At 34.8% G+C, this 21,068-nt stretch overlaps 1 protein-coding gene across 1 annotated transcript; it reads right to left on the bottom strand.

Moving 5' to 3' along the window:
* Positions 1-555: 555 nt before the first annotated feature.
* Positions 556-11,083, bottom strand: LOC132645193 (autophagy-related protein 18h-like). Its single transcript, XM_060362024.1, has 9 exons — positions 10,579-11,083; positions 7,132-7,575; positions 6,586-7,029; positions 5,130-5,372; positions 4,238-5,026; positions 3,977-4,155; positions 2,069-2,154; positions 1,438-1,980; positions 556-1,074 (listed from the first exon to the last, which is right to left on the bottom strand). The coding sequence occupies exons 1-9, from the start codon at positions 10,768-10,770 to the stop codon at positions 1,070-1,072; spliced, it is 2,925 nt and encodes a 974-aa protein (XP_060218007.1). The 5' UTR covers positions 10,771-11,083; the 3' UTR covers positions 556-1,069.
* Positions 11,084-21,068: the final 9,985 nt, after the last annotated feature.

Raw genomic sequence — 21,068 nt, 5'->3', positions numbered from 1 at the left:
TTTACAGTAAGTTACCAAGGTGTGGAAGATCTGATTTTGCAGAAGCCAGCAGCATACAACCCTGTACCTCGTACCAAAGGCCCCAACTTGCAACTCAACTGGACAACAATCTATTTGCTAAGACTTGCAACTTTGAAACTCAGAACACATCCATACTAGAAAATAAAAGCAACAAACTAGGGTCCAGCAAAAATAGGGATGACTGGTGGTAACAGAAAGGAAAGGGAATGAAGATAAGCAAGTACTAGTAGTTTCGACATAGAATTGGACTGTTATACTTCATTCCTCCTTGGCAATTTAGCCGGTCAACCGCTAAAAATATCATATATTATATGAACAATTTCGTAGTGGGATGCAATAGTCAGGTCAATGCGACAGCTTTAAGCCATTAACTAAAGGGGCGAAGTAGCAGTATACTTCATCATACAATTACCCAGCAGCATTGGCGTAACTAACAAATGTTATAATACCGACACACGCTACAGATTGGAAAAGGAGAATTGTCTAAGCATACTTTTTTTGTCAATAATAAGCAACTTCATAACCCATTCGACATCAAGCAACTGATTCCCTATCATTCAGCATCATGTTTATACATCCGTCAACTTTGCCAAAATAACCCTGATACAAATTAAACATCAAACGACAAAGTCTTGTTCCAATCAAACCCGGTCAATGAAACAGAAAAACAGCTGTACAATAAATGGTGATTTTCTTTTCTTTTTGAATTTTTTATTTTCTTTTCTTTTTTTCTTAAAAAAAAAAAAGAACATAGTTTTACACAGCATAGACAAAGACATGTCCACACCAATCATTTGCATCATGAATTTTACTATACAACATATACAGGAGAATCGGACAGGAGAAACCAGGCATCTTCACTCCGGCAAAAGGAAAGAACTAAGTCATATTTCACATATCAGTCAGCAGATTTCTTCTGAAATGTTCAGCTCTGTTTCAATGGCATATACGATATGTTCCATTGATTTGGCCAATTCCTACTACCAGCATTGCTAAACTTTATTGAAAAAAGATTAGGCTGGTACGACGCAGGGATCGGAGTCAGGCATCAACCTGCAACAACCAAAGATAACTGCATTACATAAAGAAGAAGTAACAATGACCCTTGCAACTAAAAGTTCAGAAGATGTTTAATACCGTCTTTTGTCAAAGAAATAGAGAAGGCCCTGGTAGGGGACTACCTAAGGTCAATCTGTTCTATAGCAGTATTTTTTTTTTTTTTTTTTGTGGAAGCTCTATCTGTTCTTTTGTAACAAGATTAAATCTGTCATAAAACTTTTTGGCCTAAATGCTAAAGGGCATTGCATGAAACAACTCCACAGGTTCATGAAAGGCTATGTTAAGTAACAAGGAAAAAGGGATGGAGGGACAAAGAAATAAGCAACTCTACAAGATAAAACCCACTTAATCACTCACCTTCTTCAGAGAAGTCAAACACACCTCCCAGCATATCATCACTATCCCCATCATCATCAGGTTTCTCTTTATTGCAAGGACTACTACTGCTATCCATATCAGCAACCAGTTCAGTTACCTCATTTAATTCATTGTTAGTTGAGGCCTTACAGTAGCCTTCTTGAAAAAATTGCCCAAAATCTACAGGGTCGCATATATTGTCATGAACGGTTTGTTCGTCAATAATGTTCATGCTCAGGTCGGAGCGATTGGAACTTGAGTTTGAAGCTTCACTGGTAATGACACTGTTCGACGACTGAACCTCTCTTGCACTTGTTCCTCCGGTGGAGAAGGATTCACTTTTGGGAGGAGATGGACTATTTACAACATAGGGGTCCTCAACGGGAGATGATTCTAGAGCAGCCTGCGCTTTGTTACTGACTTGTGGGGCTAAAGTAAAACTAGAGCTTCTCAACCCATCACTTTCTTCCATAGATAGTTCAATACATGGATACGAAATTGGCCCCATGCCCACTTCATGTAAACCAGGAACTTGCGAAGACCCTGAAACCATATATATGTTAGACAAAGCAAAGAAAGATTCAACCACTATACAACTATTAATGCTTAAAAGAAAAGTCGAACAGCTAACCAGAAGGAAAGCTTTTCTCAGAGAGAGAGTCTGCCCTGGAAATACCAGTTGCGGTGTCTCCTGACTTCTCTTTACCAATGGCAGAGCTGAAGAATGGAAGAACAAATTATTTTGACTGCACAACACTAGTATCAACCGTACTAAGATGCACCAACTATTAAGAGCAATACTTGATAGAATAATGATCTTTAGGTCCTTTATAAAAAATAATAGGAGTAACAATAATGATCTATAAGTCAAGAGATCCAACGCAAATCCTGTATCGGTTTGTGTATCAGAATCTAATGCGTCCAAAAGGTTACTTAACATCAATAAACACATGCGATGATCAGAGTGCACACTGCACCATAAAGCTTCTAAGTACAATTTAACTAAATAAAAAAGAAACCAAGGCAACCATAAGCCCTAATATTGGTGCAAAATAGAAATTATCCAAGCCAAAACTGAGGACTAAAAACAAAAGAAAGCTGTATAATGCAAGAGACATGGTGACCTATCTCTATACAATCATCGACTTTATAGATTCACTAAAATCACTTCAATATCTATACAACTCTCAGTGACGAATAAGACGATGAACAGAGTTTAAACCCACTTCACTGCATGCCTGCAGACAGAAACAAGGATCCTTCAAAAGCACATATGCTTCAAAACAGTCATCCACTTTTCCCCCTATTTTAACTTCTTGCGTCCGCCAATTCACGGTCACACTATTATTTATTTCATGGATCATCCAGTAATCAAGTTTTAAGCAAAACCAATCAGAACTAGTAATGACAGGGACACATTCACAACCACAGTTATGTACAATGACCAAATGACCACCATTAAGGCTGAACCTGAAAGTATAAAGAAAAGATCAATCTCATACACATTTCGGAACTCTTCAGTCGAGACATTATTCCTCATAATCATTCTCCTACGCTAAGGTAGAAAAAGATTCATTATGCTGCCTAATTGTTGAGCTAGTGATCCAGTAAATCACTTTTTTTTGCTCAGGTTTTGTTGGGTCTAAGTTCATCAACGTTGCCATATTAGGAAAGTCTACTTGCCAAAGAACCATCTAGAAAGACTTCAAAATTGCTAGGAAACCCAGATGATCAACATTAAAACGAGCTCAAGATGGAGGAAACCCATTCCAGCTTGTATATGGTGGACTGTAAGGAAAGAGAGAAATGCGAGGTGTTTTGAAGATAATAGAAACCCTATACAGAAAATTAAGATGAACTATATACAGTGTGTTTTTTTGTTGTAAAGGAAAATACATAGAGGATACTGAATCTTTACTATACTTTCTAGAAGCCTTATAGTAACCTTGTAAGAGCAACAAGGTTTTCCTTTTTTCCATTTTATCTGTACTGTAAAAATGGTCCTCAGCATTTAAGTTAATGGCTTAGTGGGGCCAAACCTTGGAGATCAGGGTTCAAATCACAACAAGGACAAAAAGCACAAGATGCTTTTCCATATGTCTAAGACATGGTGGGAAGAGCAACCCGATACCCGTGCTGGTAGAAGGATGAAGATACCCAGTGGAATAGTTGAAGCTGCCCATAAACGGACCCAGACACCATCGTGACACAAAAAAAACTAGTTTCAAGACTTTTTTTTGACAATAAAAAAAAAAAAAAAAAAAAAAAAAAAACTAGTTTCAAGACTTCATTTATCAATGTAAGAAACTATCTCAAAGAGGAAAAATTACAGTTGCAAGAAACTCATACAATGCCATAGAAAACTGAAATCAGTATTTACTCAATCCTAAAACAGTAGGCCTCAACTTTGCATCAAGCAGAGGTAAAACCCAATTTTCTGACACCTATCTCATTTGGTCAGGGTCAGAAAAACCTTGACGCATATAAAAGTGCAAGTGCTACATAATGAAGGAAGAATCCAGAATAGCTATTGCATTACCTATCATCTGACCATTTTGACGAAATCCTGTGGAAATGGTCAAACACAGGCAACAAATCTTTACGCCTTATTTCAACCTCATTGACAGGAATCTTCTCAATCTCAATCTCCCCAGCAGCAAGACTTCTAGACAGATCCTGATCTTCATATCCTGAAAGACTCATGGTACAGAAGTATATCTAGAACAGATACAAATGAAATCAGTACATATTCAGAAGTATAGAGGAACCAGACAAAATTTCCACAAGAGATGATAACAACCTTGGACTTTTGCCAAATAGGTATCCTCCCAGACCTCAACTGCACCTCAGCATTAGAAAGATACCAATGGGACCGGTCACATAGTTTAGCAGAATCCTTTTCTCCTGTATCATCATCTTCAGAAAGAGAATCTCTCATCACTATGTCTGTAGCTTCACGACCACCAAGAGTAATGCCATGAACACATTCCTCTCTTTCAGGCCAATCAGCTCTTCGACAAACATCCCACCATTGAATGGGGTCAACTTTCACCCCCGTGTCATCCTCTTGCATTTGAACTACTGAAGCAGTCCCAGTTCTCAGATAAGAGTCACCGTGATGTCCACCAAATGAGGGCATCAACTCATATTGAATTAAGTGACCAGATGGAGTATAAGCCAAAAGATGCTCCAAAGCATTTAAGTTTTGCGGAGCAGGTTGTTCCCGGCATACGGAACTGTGAAAAACAGCAGAAAGAACACCAGAAGGCACAGAAGCCTTTCCAGCTGCAGAAGATGTGACATTGCTCACTGTATTTAGCCAACCTGAATTCTTTATCCTGTTGACCACAGAGAGCGTTATAGGTGCTGGTGCTGGCGCATTAGACTGCTGATTGACCGTGAAAGATGACCTAGACCACCATGGTCCTGAAAGAATAGGTAGAAGGATGGGTCCATCAACATGAGAATTTTGTAGTTGAAGACCAGTCTCACCACCAAAAGGGGATAGGACAAAAAGATGGCAAGTTCCCCTGGATGAAATAATAGCTACCCACTGACTGTAGTGACTAAAACAAATGTCTTGTATCACCTATCAAATTCAGGAATAGAGAAAAAGTTTAGTCAGAATCATTGTAATAACTGAAACCTCAATGTTGAACATGAAAAGAAAAACACAGCAAACAGATACGCACAGCTGGAGTCACACCCCGATGAAGCTTGTAGAGGTGGGCATGTGAAGCTTTCCAATCGCTGCTTTGGTTGCCTGTTCCATTTGAGCAAGAAGGTACAATACGAAATATGTTTATATTATTCCCACGAGTAGATGCAGTAACAAGAAGAGTGCCACTAGGGTCAAAACACAGAGCAGATATAGGACTTGTATGCGCCCTGAATTGTGATATAACTGCTCGAGAAACAAAATCTTTAATAACAACCTGCAGCAGAAAAGTAGGCAGGAAAATTCAGCTCTCATCACCCCCATACTGTAAACAAAGCTGATGCAGTTACTCTCTTCGTCAAAATTGTGAATAGCACAATCATCAATTAGGAGCTAACGTAGAGAGAGAAATAGGAGAGCATTTCAAGGGGTTGAACAAGATTTAGTAAAATTAAATAGTAGTATTTTGCTTCTAGTTTCCTTTTTGATTGCCTATGAGGTCCCATTGTATAAGAGATTGGGTTTCTTTTGTTGAGAACCATATTTTGTTCTCGGTTCTCTTCTTTTTGGTATATGGCTTGTATACGGGCATTCCCCAATTGTTAATAATATTATTCACCTTACGAAAAAACCAACTTAGGAGCTAAAAACAGTTGGTTAGTGCTTAGTAGGGGAACATCTGGAGAGCAAACTACTCCCATTTAGCGACAGACAGAGAGAGCGAAAACAATATCTTGCTTTGCTCTGGTTGTCATCTGATATCTAGGTAGTATATGCTTGTTAGGAAAATAGAGCTTAATTTAGAATAGTCGAAAAGGTAAAATTTAACGTTCAACTTGGAAAGGACAAAGAACAAATAATTTTTTTAATAAGTCCATTGTTTCCACCTTTGGAACTTGATATATGATGGACTGATCCCTCTAACCTACTCCACTTACAGACTTTATTCACCAGTTAGGAAGAGAACTCGTGTGCACTAACCACATATCTCTTGTACAGCTTTACCATTGAACCAAATCCCTGGAGTTAGGAGAGGGAAAAGTAAAAATAATTGTGCACTTACTATAGTACTAGTTTCTATTCATAGACTGTATAGAGAGGATTCATCACGTTCAAGAGCTCAACTACAACATCAAATTAAGGAATAATCCACTGAACATTTATGTCTCTGGGTCATGCTGAACTTGGAACATCTGACGCCCCAGCAAAAAATAAAATCACAGTGTGAAACAGAACCAACAAATAAGAAGTTCTGATGAGCTGAGTAAAAATGTAAGCCATGAATTGCAGATATCTCGTCCTCGAATATACCACAATTTAATCTTTTCTTAGATACGGCCATCAAAAATGTCAAAATCAGCAGAACACTCAAAACACGAAGCCCTTCCTTCCCTTTCCTAATGAAGCTTGGTTTCAGTTTCAACAGAATTTCTCAATTAAGTTAATTTTCATTAGCATCTTGATAATACAAAGCTTTAAATAGAATATACCATGCCCGCGGCATCAGTTTCAGTTGAATGTGCTGGAACTCTCCCGACTTTCCAGCTAGCACTCGCCGACACTGGCGAATTACTCCCGTCAGGAAGAAGTTCGTTACAGTATTTTGACAAAGTCTTGTAGCCCATGTCCCCAAGATTGATCAACCCAGTGGCTAAATGTTTGCTTGATTCCATGGCATACCTGGCTACCAGATTTCCATTACCAGGTGATGTAGAAGGGCTAACACCTGGAGAAGGACTAAGACTTTGGGGACTCAAGCGCCCGGTGTTTGACAACAGCGGATTATTTGAAGCATATGCTAACCATCTCGGTCCTACAGCCATGGGACCATAGCCAATGTTGACACCAGTCACACCTTGGACACCCAATTGGGGCACGGGGTACGTGAGCACGCTAAACTTGTTCTCTAAGGTAAGAGCATCAAAACAGTATATCTGCCAACACATCAAACATACATGGGAGCATAAAATTTTCAGCGTAATTCTCAGATTTATGGACAAAGGCATAAACCACTATAAAATTTACAAGATGTTTACCTGTGCTGCAAGACCAACAGCCACTACCTTTGGACTGCATCTCACCATATACACAGTAGAGCGGAATCGCAAAACATGAACATAGCTGTGAGACCTTAACGAGTAAAAACGTACAGTTGTAGGTGAGTGTATGATGCTTCCTCCCTGAGGCTCAACGAAGGCATCCCTCCCAGTTTGAGCTGAAGCAGAATCTGCGGTGTCATCACATGCCACAACCAAGAGCAGTGGATGTGATCTTTTATATCCTTCACGACCATCAGCTTTTGCAGGAATGGGTTGCATCTGTAGAAAAGTTACTGGATCATCACGCCTCGAAACTAGTTCACAAACATTTGAAGCATCTTCGACATCAAGGACTTGAAAGCCATCTGAGTAACCAATAAGGAGCACTCGTTTGAATGAAGATAAACCAAGCTCTAGTCTGTCAAAGCAAGCCCATAGAACCTGTTTGGCCAAAAAATAATCATGTACAGCTTATATTGACAAACTAGAAAAGTTGTGATGCTGCGAAGCAGAAAAGACTACAATATTCCATATCCGGACACTGTCAGAGTATCTTACTTCACTTGAGTATCTAAAAGTTGTCCTGAACAAAAGCACTTTGCCAACAAATATAACAGTCAACAACAAACCTTTTCCGAATTCCTGCTGCGTATCCTTCATCTAATTTTTTTTGGCTTTCTTTTCTGTTGAGCAGTTATTTAAGAGGGCGAGTGGAAGGTCACCCAGAGGAGAGGCAAGGACCAAAACTAATTAGATGGAATTTCTCAAGCAAGTAAATAAGCAAAGAGAAATGGTACATTGTATCAAGCTATCATACCCATCGCTAATTCCTAGGCTGATGAGAACTGAAGATAAATAGCAATCACGACATTTTCTTCAATCATTGGGACTATTCAACCTTTTATAGGGAATCTTAGTAGCTCAGTAGGTTGGCTACTTGAACTTTCACCTTGTTGGTGAGCGTTCGATTCCCCACATTGTACTCCCTTCCACCATTTCCCCTACCCCCAATTAAAAATAAAAATAAAAATAGAAAAAACATTCCCCTTTTAGGTTACAATTATCAATCCTATATGTGGGATTCCTTCAGTCGTCCTCTTACAAAGAAGAGATGGAAGCTGAGACAAGGAGCTGCATAGAAGGAGATCTTGTTTGATCCCATAGTCAGCTGTCCAAATTCAAATATCCAAAAGAAAAAGACTACGAACTACTTCAGCTTACAAAGCCCAAAGCAAGACACAAATGTTTATATAGAAACTAAATGCACATAGATTAATTATCCATCTGTCGCATAGTTCCATAATCTTCAAAATTAGAACATCAATATTGCTGATTACTTGGAGATTTACACAAAAAGTAATTATGGGAGGACTAAAATCTCGATGTTCATCCTATCAAATTCCACCACACTCCTACTACAACAAACCAACTAAAAAGAAGCATAAGCCTTATACGGTGAAGAGATGTCCTAACCTAACAAAATATGTCACCTTTCTATCATTCTTTCTTTTTAAAAGTGAATTGCCATTTGTCACCATTTTATGCTAAAACCAAATTGAGTAAAAAAAAATGAACTCCATATAAAGATGCAAAGATTTTCTTCTGAAATAGTGGAAGATTAATTATATACATTAGTAGTTTGAAATTTGAGCCCAAAATTGTAGTTGCATTCCGCAGTTCCAGACTGCAATAGGTTAACAGCACATGATCCCTAGGAAATCTCATGAGGCGAATACTTGTGATGGTTACATATCATTTACCCTAATGAGAAATTAGTAAAGACATTGGCATCCCTTAGATCAAGAATTTGAATTACATTTCATTAGATGGTGATAACAATTCCAGGTAACGTATTATAAGTTTATAACTCAGAAAAATCATGCCTATATTCATTGCATTTTCCTTTCCGGGATGAAACATGACAAGGAAAGCATTGAATCTACTCTAAATGAAATGTCATTACTAGAAGGGATTTAATTATAGACGTGTTCTATAAAATACGTGATGGCTCTCAAAGCACACCAGAATTTAAAAGAAAAAAAACTCCAGAATTTGCATGCCCCATAGCAACGAGCATGTGGAGGATGCAAAGAAGTAAATGGAGTCCCTACTAGATCTTCTACATAATCAAATGAATAGGGCACTGTCCTGTCTACCCAGTAAAACAGCCATTATGCTTTGACCCTAGGAACAACCGAAATGTATAAACACTTTGTGTTGAACTATCTCCGTGCCAACTTAGCATAGCATAAATCAAGTTCAAATGAAGAATAAGAAGTAGAAAATTAAACGTCTAATCATGTTGCACGTTTGAAATGCACTCACAACTAATCAATCTCACTTCCCCTAGTAATGTAAAACACTCTTCCAGGAAACAAAATCAAAAGAGTAGACAGCAAAATAAGCAGTACTACAGCCGATCCAAGCTCCCGTCCTTCTGGCCGGGATGCCACATAACCTTGGTGGTAGAGTTCGAGTAAAACATCCATCTTGCTTCTTTTTTTCATAAAAATCACATATTTCTAGCTACATAATATCGTCCAAAATGTTCGATCGAACTTTCAGAAGTAAGTGATCTCAATTGTAAATGCCAAATGCAGTTCCCAAGCCATCTCCCTTTCACACAATGCCATATTCACATCCCTAATCAGTATAGATTAATAACCACAGTACAGATTGAGCATAGGTCTTTTCAACCTTTTAACAAATCTATAACTTGAACCCTCATTCTAACTGGCTCTATAAAAAGAACAAGTTCAACCACCTAACGAATCCCACTGTACTCAATGGCAATTTATGGTGCCTATGAACCCATGGTCTCTCCCCCAAATTAGACAGTTTATGTACATATTTCCTAAAATTGATCTAATATTATCTGCTGGCACCTGTGCTCAAAAAAGGCTAAATGGTCCACTTAGTTGAACGCGAAGTTATTTGCCTAAAGGATCAGGGAGATCAAATTCCCACTTGATACTTCTTTTTTAATCCCTTTTTCGCAGTGCACCCCACATTATAGAAATCCTAGATCTGCCTCTATCAATACACCAAGCAAATTGTAACTACAAAAACCTTTTTAACAGCAAACAAAATCCAATTTGCGCCATGGTAAAAATCAACTACTACATATTTCTTCTTCTTTTTTTCCCCATAAAAATTACATATTTCTAGCTACATAGCATTGTCCCGAATATTCAGTTGACCTCTCAGAGTAAATTATCTCAATTATATTTTGGAAATGTAGTTCCCAAAGCCATCTAAGTTCACACAATCCCATATATTCAAATCCCTAATCAGTAAATTACTAACAAACGTTTTTAACAGGCAACAAAATCCAATTTGGACCATAATAAAAATCAACTAAGTACTAACTAACAACTAATTATCTGATCAACACTTAAAAAGCATAAAAATGAAAAAAAAAAAAAAAAGAAAATCAAACGAGACCTGGTCTTTGCGGTGATCATCGGAAGAGGAACCTGCCACGGTGGCACTGGCAGAGCGTACATTAGACGACACCGTTTTGATGCAAGATGATATGAACTTTAATGAATTTGGGAGAAATCCATTTGTATTATTACTCCCATTCTTCACCTTACTTTTATTATTACTGCTGTTGTTGTTTTGGGTTTTCTTCATAATAAAAAGGAAGTATCTAGAAGAATATGACCGGTAATAACCAGTAAGTAACCACCGTCCACCGCCCACTGCCACAAGAGCTGACGTAATATGACGATCAGATGACGCATGAATTACCGGAAACACACACTTTTCAGATAACTAATACCGCTCTCAGAAATTTTTGATGTTTGGTTTTTGGGTTTGACTCTCAGACGGTTCCCTTTCCTTTCCTTTCTTTCTCTATTCTTTTCTTTTCTTTGTGTTTTTTCTGTATTTCTATTTCTATTTTCTACTCCTATTTCTATTTTCTACTACTACTGTTTCTGTTGGTTCTATCTGTCTCTTCGTTGTTAAACTGCGCTGTAAGTCGATCCAATTTTTTTTTGCTAATTTTTGGAAATGACCAACGACTTTTGAAAATATGTTACTTGCATCCCACTAACTTTTTTGGTACAAAATGAACTCCAATTGGAAATGAACAAATAGGCTATTTGGAATAGAAATCATGGGAGGGTCGATTAGTTTTGTTACAAACTTATTTATAATTTCATGTTTTTTTATGAGAAATATATATATATTTTCTCATCCGGTTCTGATATTCACATTGGAGTCTGACTAAATATGTCGCCGCATAGGGCCATTTGAGGGAAGTACTCCCTATCAAGAATTTTTTCATACCTACCTAGGTCTCGAACCCCAGACCTTTGATTAAAGAAGTAGCAGCCCCATCCGCGGCACCACATCTTTTGGTGGTAAGAAATTTTATATTTACATATAAGAGATTTGAGAATAATACACCAAAAAAAAAAAAAAAAAATCTGCAGGATCATTTTCTTCTATTCAAATTGTAAAGGAATAGAAAGTAACAACCAAAATGTGTAGTTTTGCTACTTAATTCGTGAGGAAATAAATTTCTTGACCTCTTACAATTTGAATAAAAGAAATTATCTTTTTCAGATCTCTAATGTATTTTTTTCAGATCCCTCATGTGTAAAAAAAAATGAATTTACTTAGCAATGTGATTTGTACAAGTTGGAATGACAAAAAAAAAAAAAAAAAGGATTGTGTCAATTATAGTGTGAATTTCAATCATTAGTACACATATCAAGTAATGCGAAAAGCAATCATATGTTATGGAGTAAAATGTACACTTAAAAGGTTTCGTATGCGCACGACGTTCACGTATTATTGAAAAAGTAAATACTAAGAATTTTTGCATACTTATTTTACCAAGTTTAATATATATATTTTCTTTTAATCGAGTCACTTTACCTATATATATATATATATATATATATATATATATATATATATATATATATATATATATTATTGATATACTTCACCATTATCATTGTCATTAGCGACAATCAGGAGTTTAAACAGGAGATTCAAAACAAAAAATCTTATGTCAAGGAAATTCAATAACTTATAAATATTTGCAGGAAAAACATTTTTATCCTATTTACTTAGTATAACTTTCCAACTAAGGAGTTCAATTGAATCCTTTGCACTCATTTACCACCGCCCCTGATTATCACAGCAGCATATGAATCTTGGAGCAATTGATTTAAATAAAATCTAATGTTTTATTGTGTGTCATGTTAGTATGTAATGCCGATTATGGTTGCAATTTTGATTTAGCTGAAAATGTCAAATGTATAAAAGTACTATTTAATAGATTATCACACTTAACATGACACACCTTAAATATGCTCAAGGAATCAATTGGTTAAAAATATTGAAGTTGAGAAAGTAATACAATAAAGTTTTTCATGCATATAGAAATGCATTTGTATACCTTCTACCTCTAGTTAGATCAACCTACGTCCCCCCACCCCCCCCGCCCCCCCCCCCCCCCCCCAAAAAAAAAAAAGAGGGAGAGAGAGAGAATAAATGACCGACTTCACTTGGGAAATGTCAATTCTCTAGTTTGTCAATACAGTTGGTGGTGGAAATAAATAGGTCAAACCTAATTAAGTGATGCAGTTTTGTAACCATATATACTACTCTAGAATTCCCTCCGTTTATGTTTACTTGTTGAGTTTGAAAAATAAAGAGATTACCATTTTGTTTTTATTTTATCCTTATTATTAATTATTGAGTTGAAAACTTCAAGAAATTGTTAGTGACTGTATAATTTTTAAAGTGTATTTAATTAATTTCAATCATTGGATGACTCAGTAATGATTAGAGGTGATACGGTAGAATTTTTTATTTTATTTATAACTCCTTAAGGATATGTCAAGTCAATACAGGATAAATAAAACTGGACGGAGGAAGTTCGAGATATAAGAAGGGTAACTCTCCTAGTCGGACTATTTTCAAATTTCAAGTAGATCAAAATTATATTTTCATCTCATACGGCATCATCAAGTATAAGGCCATATTTCACATGAACTATTTGGGGTATTCAACCATAATGTCAACATGTTTACACATATAAATACATTCATGATTACATTTGTCTCTATCAAATGCTATCAAATAAAGTTTTTTTTTTCTTACTGATCCAATCTGCAAATAACAGCATCATTGTTACTGCCAAGTCATACAGTAATATGCTTTTCAGAGGTATGCAAATTACCCAAAAGCCAAAAGTTGGTGAGGGAAGATATGAAAAGAATAAAAAGATTTGGGGAGGAAAAGAGAATTGAGGGAAAGTATATAGCCGACAAAAAGAAAGAGCGAGAAAATGAGTTTACGTCACGACACCCATTCAACCGGATGAGAGAATATCTTAAATGAGATGCGGAAGCAAACATGGGATTTACGGCGAGTTTTTAGTTTATGCTCCTCTATCATCAACCGCCCCCCCCCCCCCCCCCCCCCGCCCCCGGCCCCTAGTTCACTAAATTACGTACCCCTAAGATTGGGATAAAATGAATATGACCATTTCTTAGGAATTATTAATTATCCTCTCTGTTCTAATTTACGTGAGATAGTTTGATTAGACACAAAATTTAAGAAAAACAGAAAGACTTTTGAAAGTTGTGTTTTAAAAAAATTCATAGATAGTTGTGTGGCCTTAAATCATTTCATTAAAGGTAAGTGAAAGTTTTAAGCTAAATTATTCTAAATATATTTTTTTTTGACAAAATAGAAAGAAAGGTGAAAGTATATGATTTAAATTCCAACTTGTGCACTCATATCTACATTAATTCAATAAATATATCACATGATCAGAAAAAATAATTGGAGTACATGTATATCAAATGTGTTTCTACATGTATTGGTCTCGTTTGCTATTTGTTAACTAATACTACTATATTTTACTCCAATTTCAAACCTAGTTACAGTAAACTAATGTAATTTAATGGACGGAAAAAATAAAAAACTTCCTGCAAAACATGCTTTATTTTGGATTTTCAATTGTTCAATAAGGAGCTTTTACCTTTTTAATGGATCATTAATATTAGAACACGTGTGATGGGCAGATAATATTAAAGAATATTAATTACATCAAATTACATTTTGATTTACTTAACATATTAGATCATATCCTTTTAACAAAATTTTACTCCGCTGAATGTTTTTATTAATTTACAATTTTACTCCACTAATTTAATGGATCATTAATATTAGAACATGCATGATGTGCAGATAATATTAAAGAATATTAATTATATCAATTTGTAATTTGACTTACTTAACATATTAGTAGATCATATCAGTTTAACAAATTTCTACTCCACTGATTTTTTTTTTTAATTTAATATATACAGATCGATAAGACAATAAACTTCAGATATATCAAATCCTAAAGTAAAGGGAAGGGAAGAAAAACAAATAAAGAGTATGTTTTGAGCCGCTGCCAATCACAATGGTTTTGAATTCAATCATGAATAGTAGAGTGCTACTAGTAAATGCTAGCTTAATGGGTCCATTTCCCCACTTATAGAAGACATTCATAAGTCATAACAACGTCCCTCCGTGTTCTTAAGTTTGTTTTGTACATTCTTTATATTTTTTTATTAATTTTAATATATGTTACAATGTCAGCTAAGTAAATCAAAATTAAAAAAAATAATGAGATTTTCTTTCATGGAATCCAGCACCAGATGGGAACCTTTTGAAGATGTCATTTTTTTTAACTTTAATATTAAATCATTAAATTATTTGTTTTCTCTGAATGTTACAAAACTAGTGAAATTCTTAAAGTGGTGTAATAGTTGCTCTCTCCGGCCTAATTTATGACATCATTTGACTAAGCATAAAGTTTATGAAAAAATGAAGATTTTTTAAACTTATGGTCTAAAACATACTTTTTAAAATTTGTAGTCTAAAACAAACCTTAAATGACTATAAATCATTTTATTAAGCGTAAAAATGAAATTTTAAAGTTAAAATTTCTAATCTAGATTTTTTTTTTAACAGATCAAAAAGAAAAGTGTCAGATCAGCCGAGATAAAGCTAAATTTTTATTTTATTTTATAGATATTGATATTGATATTAAAGGAGGTAGGTGACGGTTGAAGAGAAGCTAGACCAGGCCCTAATTGCACATCTATCTTTTTTAACTTGTCTTTTTTTTTTTTCCAATCTTTAGGATGATATCATTACCGATAAATGTGACTCACAAATTTGACTACTAATAATATCTCAATTGACTTGCATTTGTTGATTAAAATTACATACATCAGATGCTTGCTTGTTTTGAAACACTCATTCAATTTTCAACCAAGATGTTGCGTCCAACCGTAGAAAAATGAATGGTAATGTTAATAGCTCAATAAAACTATATTTTAATTTCAACCATAGACTACTCTGAATAAATATGGAAATAGAACAAGAAGAAGAGGAAAGAAAATAAACCACGCATATATGGGCACGAATACATCTGACTTGTAGAAACAACATATTCAGTTTTGTGGACAAGCTTGGTAAAGAAATCTAGAACAATGACAGCTTGTGGCCTATATATGAATGTGCCTATGACCTATATATTATTGACCCATAAAATCCAAACCAGACATTTTATCTTCCCTTTTTTGCCGCATACTCCTTCAAAAATGTTCTATAAATTAAAGTATAATAAGTAATATACTCCTATAAGAAGGGAAAGGAGATGGAAGCAATGAAATAATCCACATACTATTACTTTGTTGAGTTAATAGTTAACTATTGAAATACTTGCACGGTTTGGCCTTCAAATGGACTGGTCTAATTTTTGCCCTTCAAATGGGTTTGGTCTTAATTTTTTCCCTTCAAAATCAAATTTATGCTTAGTGGGACCAATGTTTTAAGAGGCGGGGGCGTGAGACGAAGCGTTTTACGCAGCGGGGGGAGGGGGGACGTAAGCCCCGAGACACGGGGCGTATGTCTCTTGTATCTTCAATTTTATAATTTTATTACTAAAAAATTATCAAAAGTAAAGTTTTCATTAAAATTCTTAAAATAAATCACCAATAATATTTAAAAAATTATTATAAATATTATTTGAGAAAGGTGACAACACAAAAAACGATAATAACCTAGATAATCTTAAAAATGAAATTTTCATCATCAATCTCTAGATCTATTAGTCCTTCTCGACCTCAACTAATATTTACACTTACTTTTATTTATATATTCAAAGAAGGAGAAGGAAAAAAAGTGTAAGAGCAATGACAAAAAATGAATAAAGTTACATCAGGAACATAGTATTATGAAATCTCTATCATGTCAATTTCAGGCATAATCATTTTAAAAAACTATTTATGGCAATGTTATTTTCTATGAAACTTGCTTTATTTATTTATTTATATATTTTAGGAAAAATCACTACAACATGATAAAATGAAGTATAAATATCATTATATCAATTATAAAAATCAAATTTAATGCCCGGGACTTACGCTCAAATTCTAGGGCGTATGCCCTATGGATCTATGCCTTTCATTTACGTCCTGGAGCGTTTTTGGTACGCCCTGCCCCGGGACTCGCCCCGAAAATGCATTTGAAAACATTGTGGGACATAAGTTCTTTAAAGGTGTAGACATAACTTAAGGATATTATGATGTTAAAAACTAGCTCAAGGTAAAAATTATATACCAACACACAATTGGGGCAAACGTGCAAATGATATGACCCTTAACTATTCCATGTATCATTTTCTGAGAGTAGAATAAATAAATAGTTTTTTTTTTTTTAAGTCTTAAAGCAGTATTGTTTAAAAGAAATATGTCTAACGTACATTCGGATTTCTCTGGCCTTTGTTTCAAAATCAGGTGAATTTTTTTAGAGCACTATTAGAGAAATCTTTTCAAGTCTGGCAAATCCTCAAAAATTACTCCAAAAGTGCTTTTCAGTTATAAAAATTAAACTGAGAAAGCTTTTCTTATCCTGAATTATGTAAGAATGGAGTATCATGCATTACGTCACATTTCCCAAACTTTTATGTGCTTTTAAGTTTTAACATATTTGGCCGCTCTATTAAAAATAATTGCATCCACTAGCTATATATAAAAATTATACATTACTTATGTATAAAATATGGATATTATGGCCAATATACAAAAGATATACATTTGTTGGCTATTATTTTAATGAGCGACTATACAAGGTAAAAATTCCAACTTTTATATCCTAGAATTAGGATTTGCGACATTTTTACATCTTTCTATGTATATATATGTGAGAACTCGAAGTTTTATACACAATCATTATAGCATAAAAACTATCTTCTTATTTTTCTTAAAGGACATTAAGCAAGAGCTTTTGACAGGGAGAAACAACACATTCACCTTGTAACATACGCATAAAATAAAAAATAAAAAAAGAAGTCATGTGAATAGTGTAGTGGAGTTTTGATTATAGAGTACGAATAATATGGTAGTGTGTGTATTGGTCAAAATGGTTTTCCTACCGTTGCAAGCAAGAGAATATGGACTATATGTAATGAATTTCAAACCTAACTTTAGGTTACAAAGTAATATTTGAACCTAAACAGGTATTTCCGGATTAGGATCGGATTTGATCACGGTTGGGTTTTCTCCTACTGCCCCCCCCCCCCCCCCCGGGGAGTTTAAGTAAGCATGTCACCGACAATATGAAATAATGTTGTTGAACTCCTAACTAATTATCAATTAGTCTTTCCTATAGCCAAGTTAAATCTTCTCGGTATAACTTGATTGGTCAGAGAATCTAATAAAAGCATACACAAAAAGAAAACTTACAACTAGAGGAATAGAATTCCAAGTAAAGAAAACAAAAGTTTGTTGACCGATTTCATGATGGATGAGAAAGTAGCTATCTACAAATTCGCAAATCTCTTTCGGCTAGAGTTCTAAATAGTTGGTTTACGTATAAATTCTCACATTAGCGGCTGGAAAGTAATGAAAATTGTGAGAATTTGCTCAAAACGGACAATATCATACCATGCTAAGAGTTTCTTGAGGAATAACTTATGTCAGATGTTTCGCCGAGACGATTATGAAAATAACAGAGCGATTATGTGGCTCCCACCTTAGTGTATTTGCTCGTTTGTGTCTTTACCTATAGCTTTGGAGAGCGCGCACACACACAAAAAAAAGTCAGTGGCTTTGGTGGACATGAATACTTGGTTGACGTGTGCACCGCAGAGTTAATCCTAGATAAGTCCATGATGTGATGAGTCATATGAAACTTAATTTGAGGAGAAAGACTCTTCAGTATGCAAATAAACTGATAGTTGAAAAGGAAAAAAAAACTACATATAAAGTGTAGTGATATTCTTCATTGTCGGAGAACTTTTGGAAAAAATTATGTGTGCTTGTTATCATTTTTCCATTTCACTTCTGTATTTGTTTTGTATCTTATTTTTGTGTTCTCTCGTTTTATGTGAGGGCTTTCGTCCTCTCCTTGAAGATGGAATTTTTTATACGATACCATGTTTTTGTTCATTGTCTCTTCTAAAAACAATGATGCAGACGGCACCCAAGCTGTGGTTAAGCTTTTCAAACTGGACGTAATTATACAAGAATAACCACGACGAATAAATAATTAGATTAAAAATATTATCATTTCAACTAAGTAATTAAGTTAAAAAGATTAAAAAGAAATTGCAATACGAAGCATGTGATAAAGTTAGATGTTTTGCTTTCTGGCCTTTGGAGATATGGTTCCTATCCTTTTCAGTTTTCACCACAGAGATACGTGCAAAATATCATTAAAAAACCTACTTGAAAGTGACATAAAGTATGGTAATCAATTAATACGCACATATGAAACAAAAATTAAAAACAACAATGAGTTCAGTGGAACTTATTCGTTGGTGTCACTGTTCAACTAATTTTACATAAATTCTTGGAAATTTCACATCGTTAATCGGCACACACAAAGAGGAACAAATGAATTCAGGGTTGAGATCAATGTTAAGAAATAATTCCTTGGTCAAAGTTGATTTCAATCATCCGCTCGTTATTTCTTTGAGTGGACTTTGAAACATCTGCTCGAAATTTCTTTTAGTAGATAAAAAGTAATCAAACTGCAATTGCAAATAAAATTATTCAATTCATCTTCAAAATCATGAGCAAAAAGGAAAGTAAGTGACAATTAGTTTTGTTTTTCAGATAATTAATCTGAAAGGATTGAAAAATAAGCTACTATAATAATTTCTCCAAATGCCACAATGTCCTCTAAAACCAGCTGAATTTTTTTTTTTTGCGCGGAGTGCCATTCTTTTCGGCTGGTTTTTATATTTTGCCCCTCATTTATGCCTTCTTTAATTTTTATCCCTGCCGCTTGTTTAATGAAAGTTTTTTGACGAAATTACCCTTATCCCATTAAAACCCTTTTCTTTTCTTTTTTTGCTTCTTCATTCCTCCTTTGTTTTGTGTCTGTCTTATCTGCTGTAAAATTTAGGTACGAATTTGGATCTTTTGCTCGTTTCAATATTTGTTTTTATGTTAAATTGTTATTTGTTGAATTGATATCTTTGTCTTCGTCGTTTTTTATATTTAATTGATCCTTTTTTATTTAAAATTCTAGTGTTTTGTTATAGTGTCTGTATGATTTTTTGAACTTTAGTTTCGTTCCCCATGTATATATTCTGGTTTTTTGAATGTTGTATTATGAATGTTGTAATATGTTTTAGTTGATTTTGATATGCGTTTTGGTTTTCTCTTTGTTGAATCTTTGAAGTTTTGCTTGTGAACAACTGTTTTATGTTGTTGCTGTTGTTTTGTTTAATAATCTGGTTTTTGTGAAGAATGTGTTTGTCTGAGGCAACATATGTCGGGTCCGGCAGAGTTCTTAGTTTTTGAAACTGAAGTTATGCCGATTCTGGCATAAAGTTATGCCTGTTCCGGCATAACTTCATGAATTAAGTTAATTTATGTGTGTCTTGGTTTTTTGGTGTTGTCTGGTTAATAATTTTGGTTTTTATGCAATCTTTATGAGTTTTGGTGTTGTTTTGTTAATAATGTTGGCTTTTTATGCAATCTTATGTGTTTTGGTTCTTTCTTCTATTATGCAGGTATTTGTGTACCAGTCTAGGGTCTGATTTTTTATTATGGTATATGTTAATTATTTTCATTCTCATTTTTGGTTTATTCTTATGTAAACTATTGGTTTCTGTTGACATTAATTTTTCTTTTATAGGAGGAACATCCCTTGGTTAAGTTTGACCACTGGGTTGAAGGAGGTGGCACGTGGAGTGGTGATTTTCATTTTCAGAGTTTGATTTTATCCTTTTTGAGTGTCTCTCAATTGGAGTTGTTGAAAAAGGGTGTGTTTAGACAGTTTATGGATTTGGTTGATGTCCGCCTGAGTGATAGTATTTTCCATTGCTTGATCTTATCGCAACTTTCATCTAGTAATGATAGTGCGTTAAAGTTTAAGATATTTGATCATGTATGTGTATTTGATTTCGAGTCTTTCCGTCTTATTACTGGGTTGGATTCTTATGTTGGCGATTTTAGTATTGTGTCTAGCAGACCAAATAGATTGTTGAGACTTTATTTTTCAAACCAGGATAGAATAAGGTTGTGTGATCTCAATACTTTCTTACAGATCAAGTCAATTAATCGTACTGGTGGTTTTTGGAAAAGATCTAGTGATCCTGTTAGACTTGTTGAGATCTATATAATAGAGAGGGTTTTGTTGGGTCGTAACGAGAAATGTGTTGTTAAAGGTCATCTAATGAAGATAATTGACGATGACAGTCTTCGAGTGTCTTATCCTTGGGGTTCTCTTAGTTTTAATTGGTTGGTACGGTCGATTCGTGGTTGTGTGAAGACTTTCAAGAGCATGCCATCTACACGTTATATGATTAGTGGTTTCCCTTATGTTGACACCCAATTTTGTCCCGCCTCTCTTCCAAAATACCTATTTATGCTCCTAACATTTTGTGGAAA

This window comes from Lycium barbarum, chromosome 6, assembly GCF_019175385.1.
Source record: "Lycium barbarum isolate Lr01 chromosome 6, ASM1917538v2, whole genome shotgun sequence".
Lineage (NCBI taxonomy): Eukaryota > Viridiplantae > Streptophyta > Magnoliopsida > Solanales > Solanaceae > Lycium > Lycium barbarum.
Note: the sequence above shows the minus strand (reverse complement) of the source record. Positions and strands in the feature narration are given on the sequence as shown.

Coding starts and splice junctions, on each gene's coding strand:
- LOC132645193 (XM_060362024.1), bottom strand. CDS start 10,770: ATGAAGAAAACCCAAAACAACAACAGCAGTAATAATAAAAGTAAGGTG. Junction 4,156..4,237: donor CTATTTGGCAAAAGTCCAAG/GTTGTTATCATC, acceptor TATCTGTTCTAG/ATATACTTCTGTACCATGAG. Junction 2,155..3,976: donor TCAAAATGGTCAGATGATAG/GTAATGCAATAG, acceptor TCCATTCTTCAG/CTCTGCCATTGGTAAAGAGA.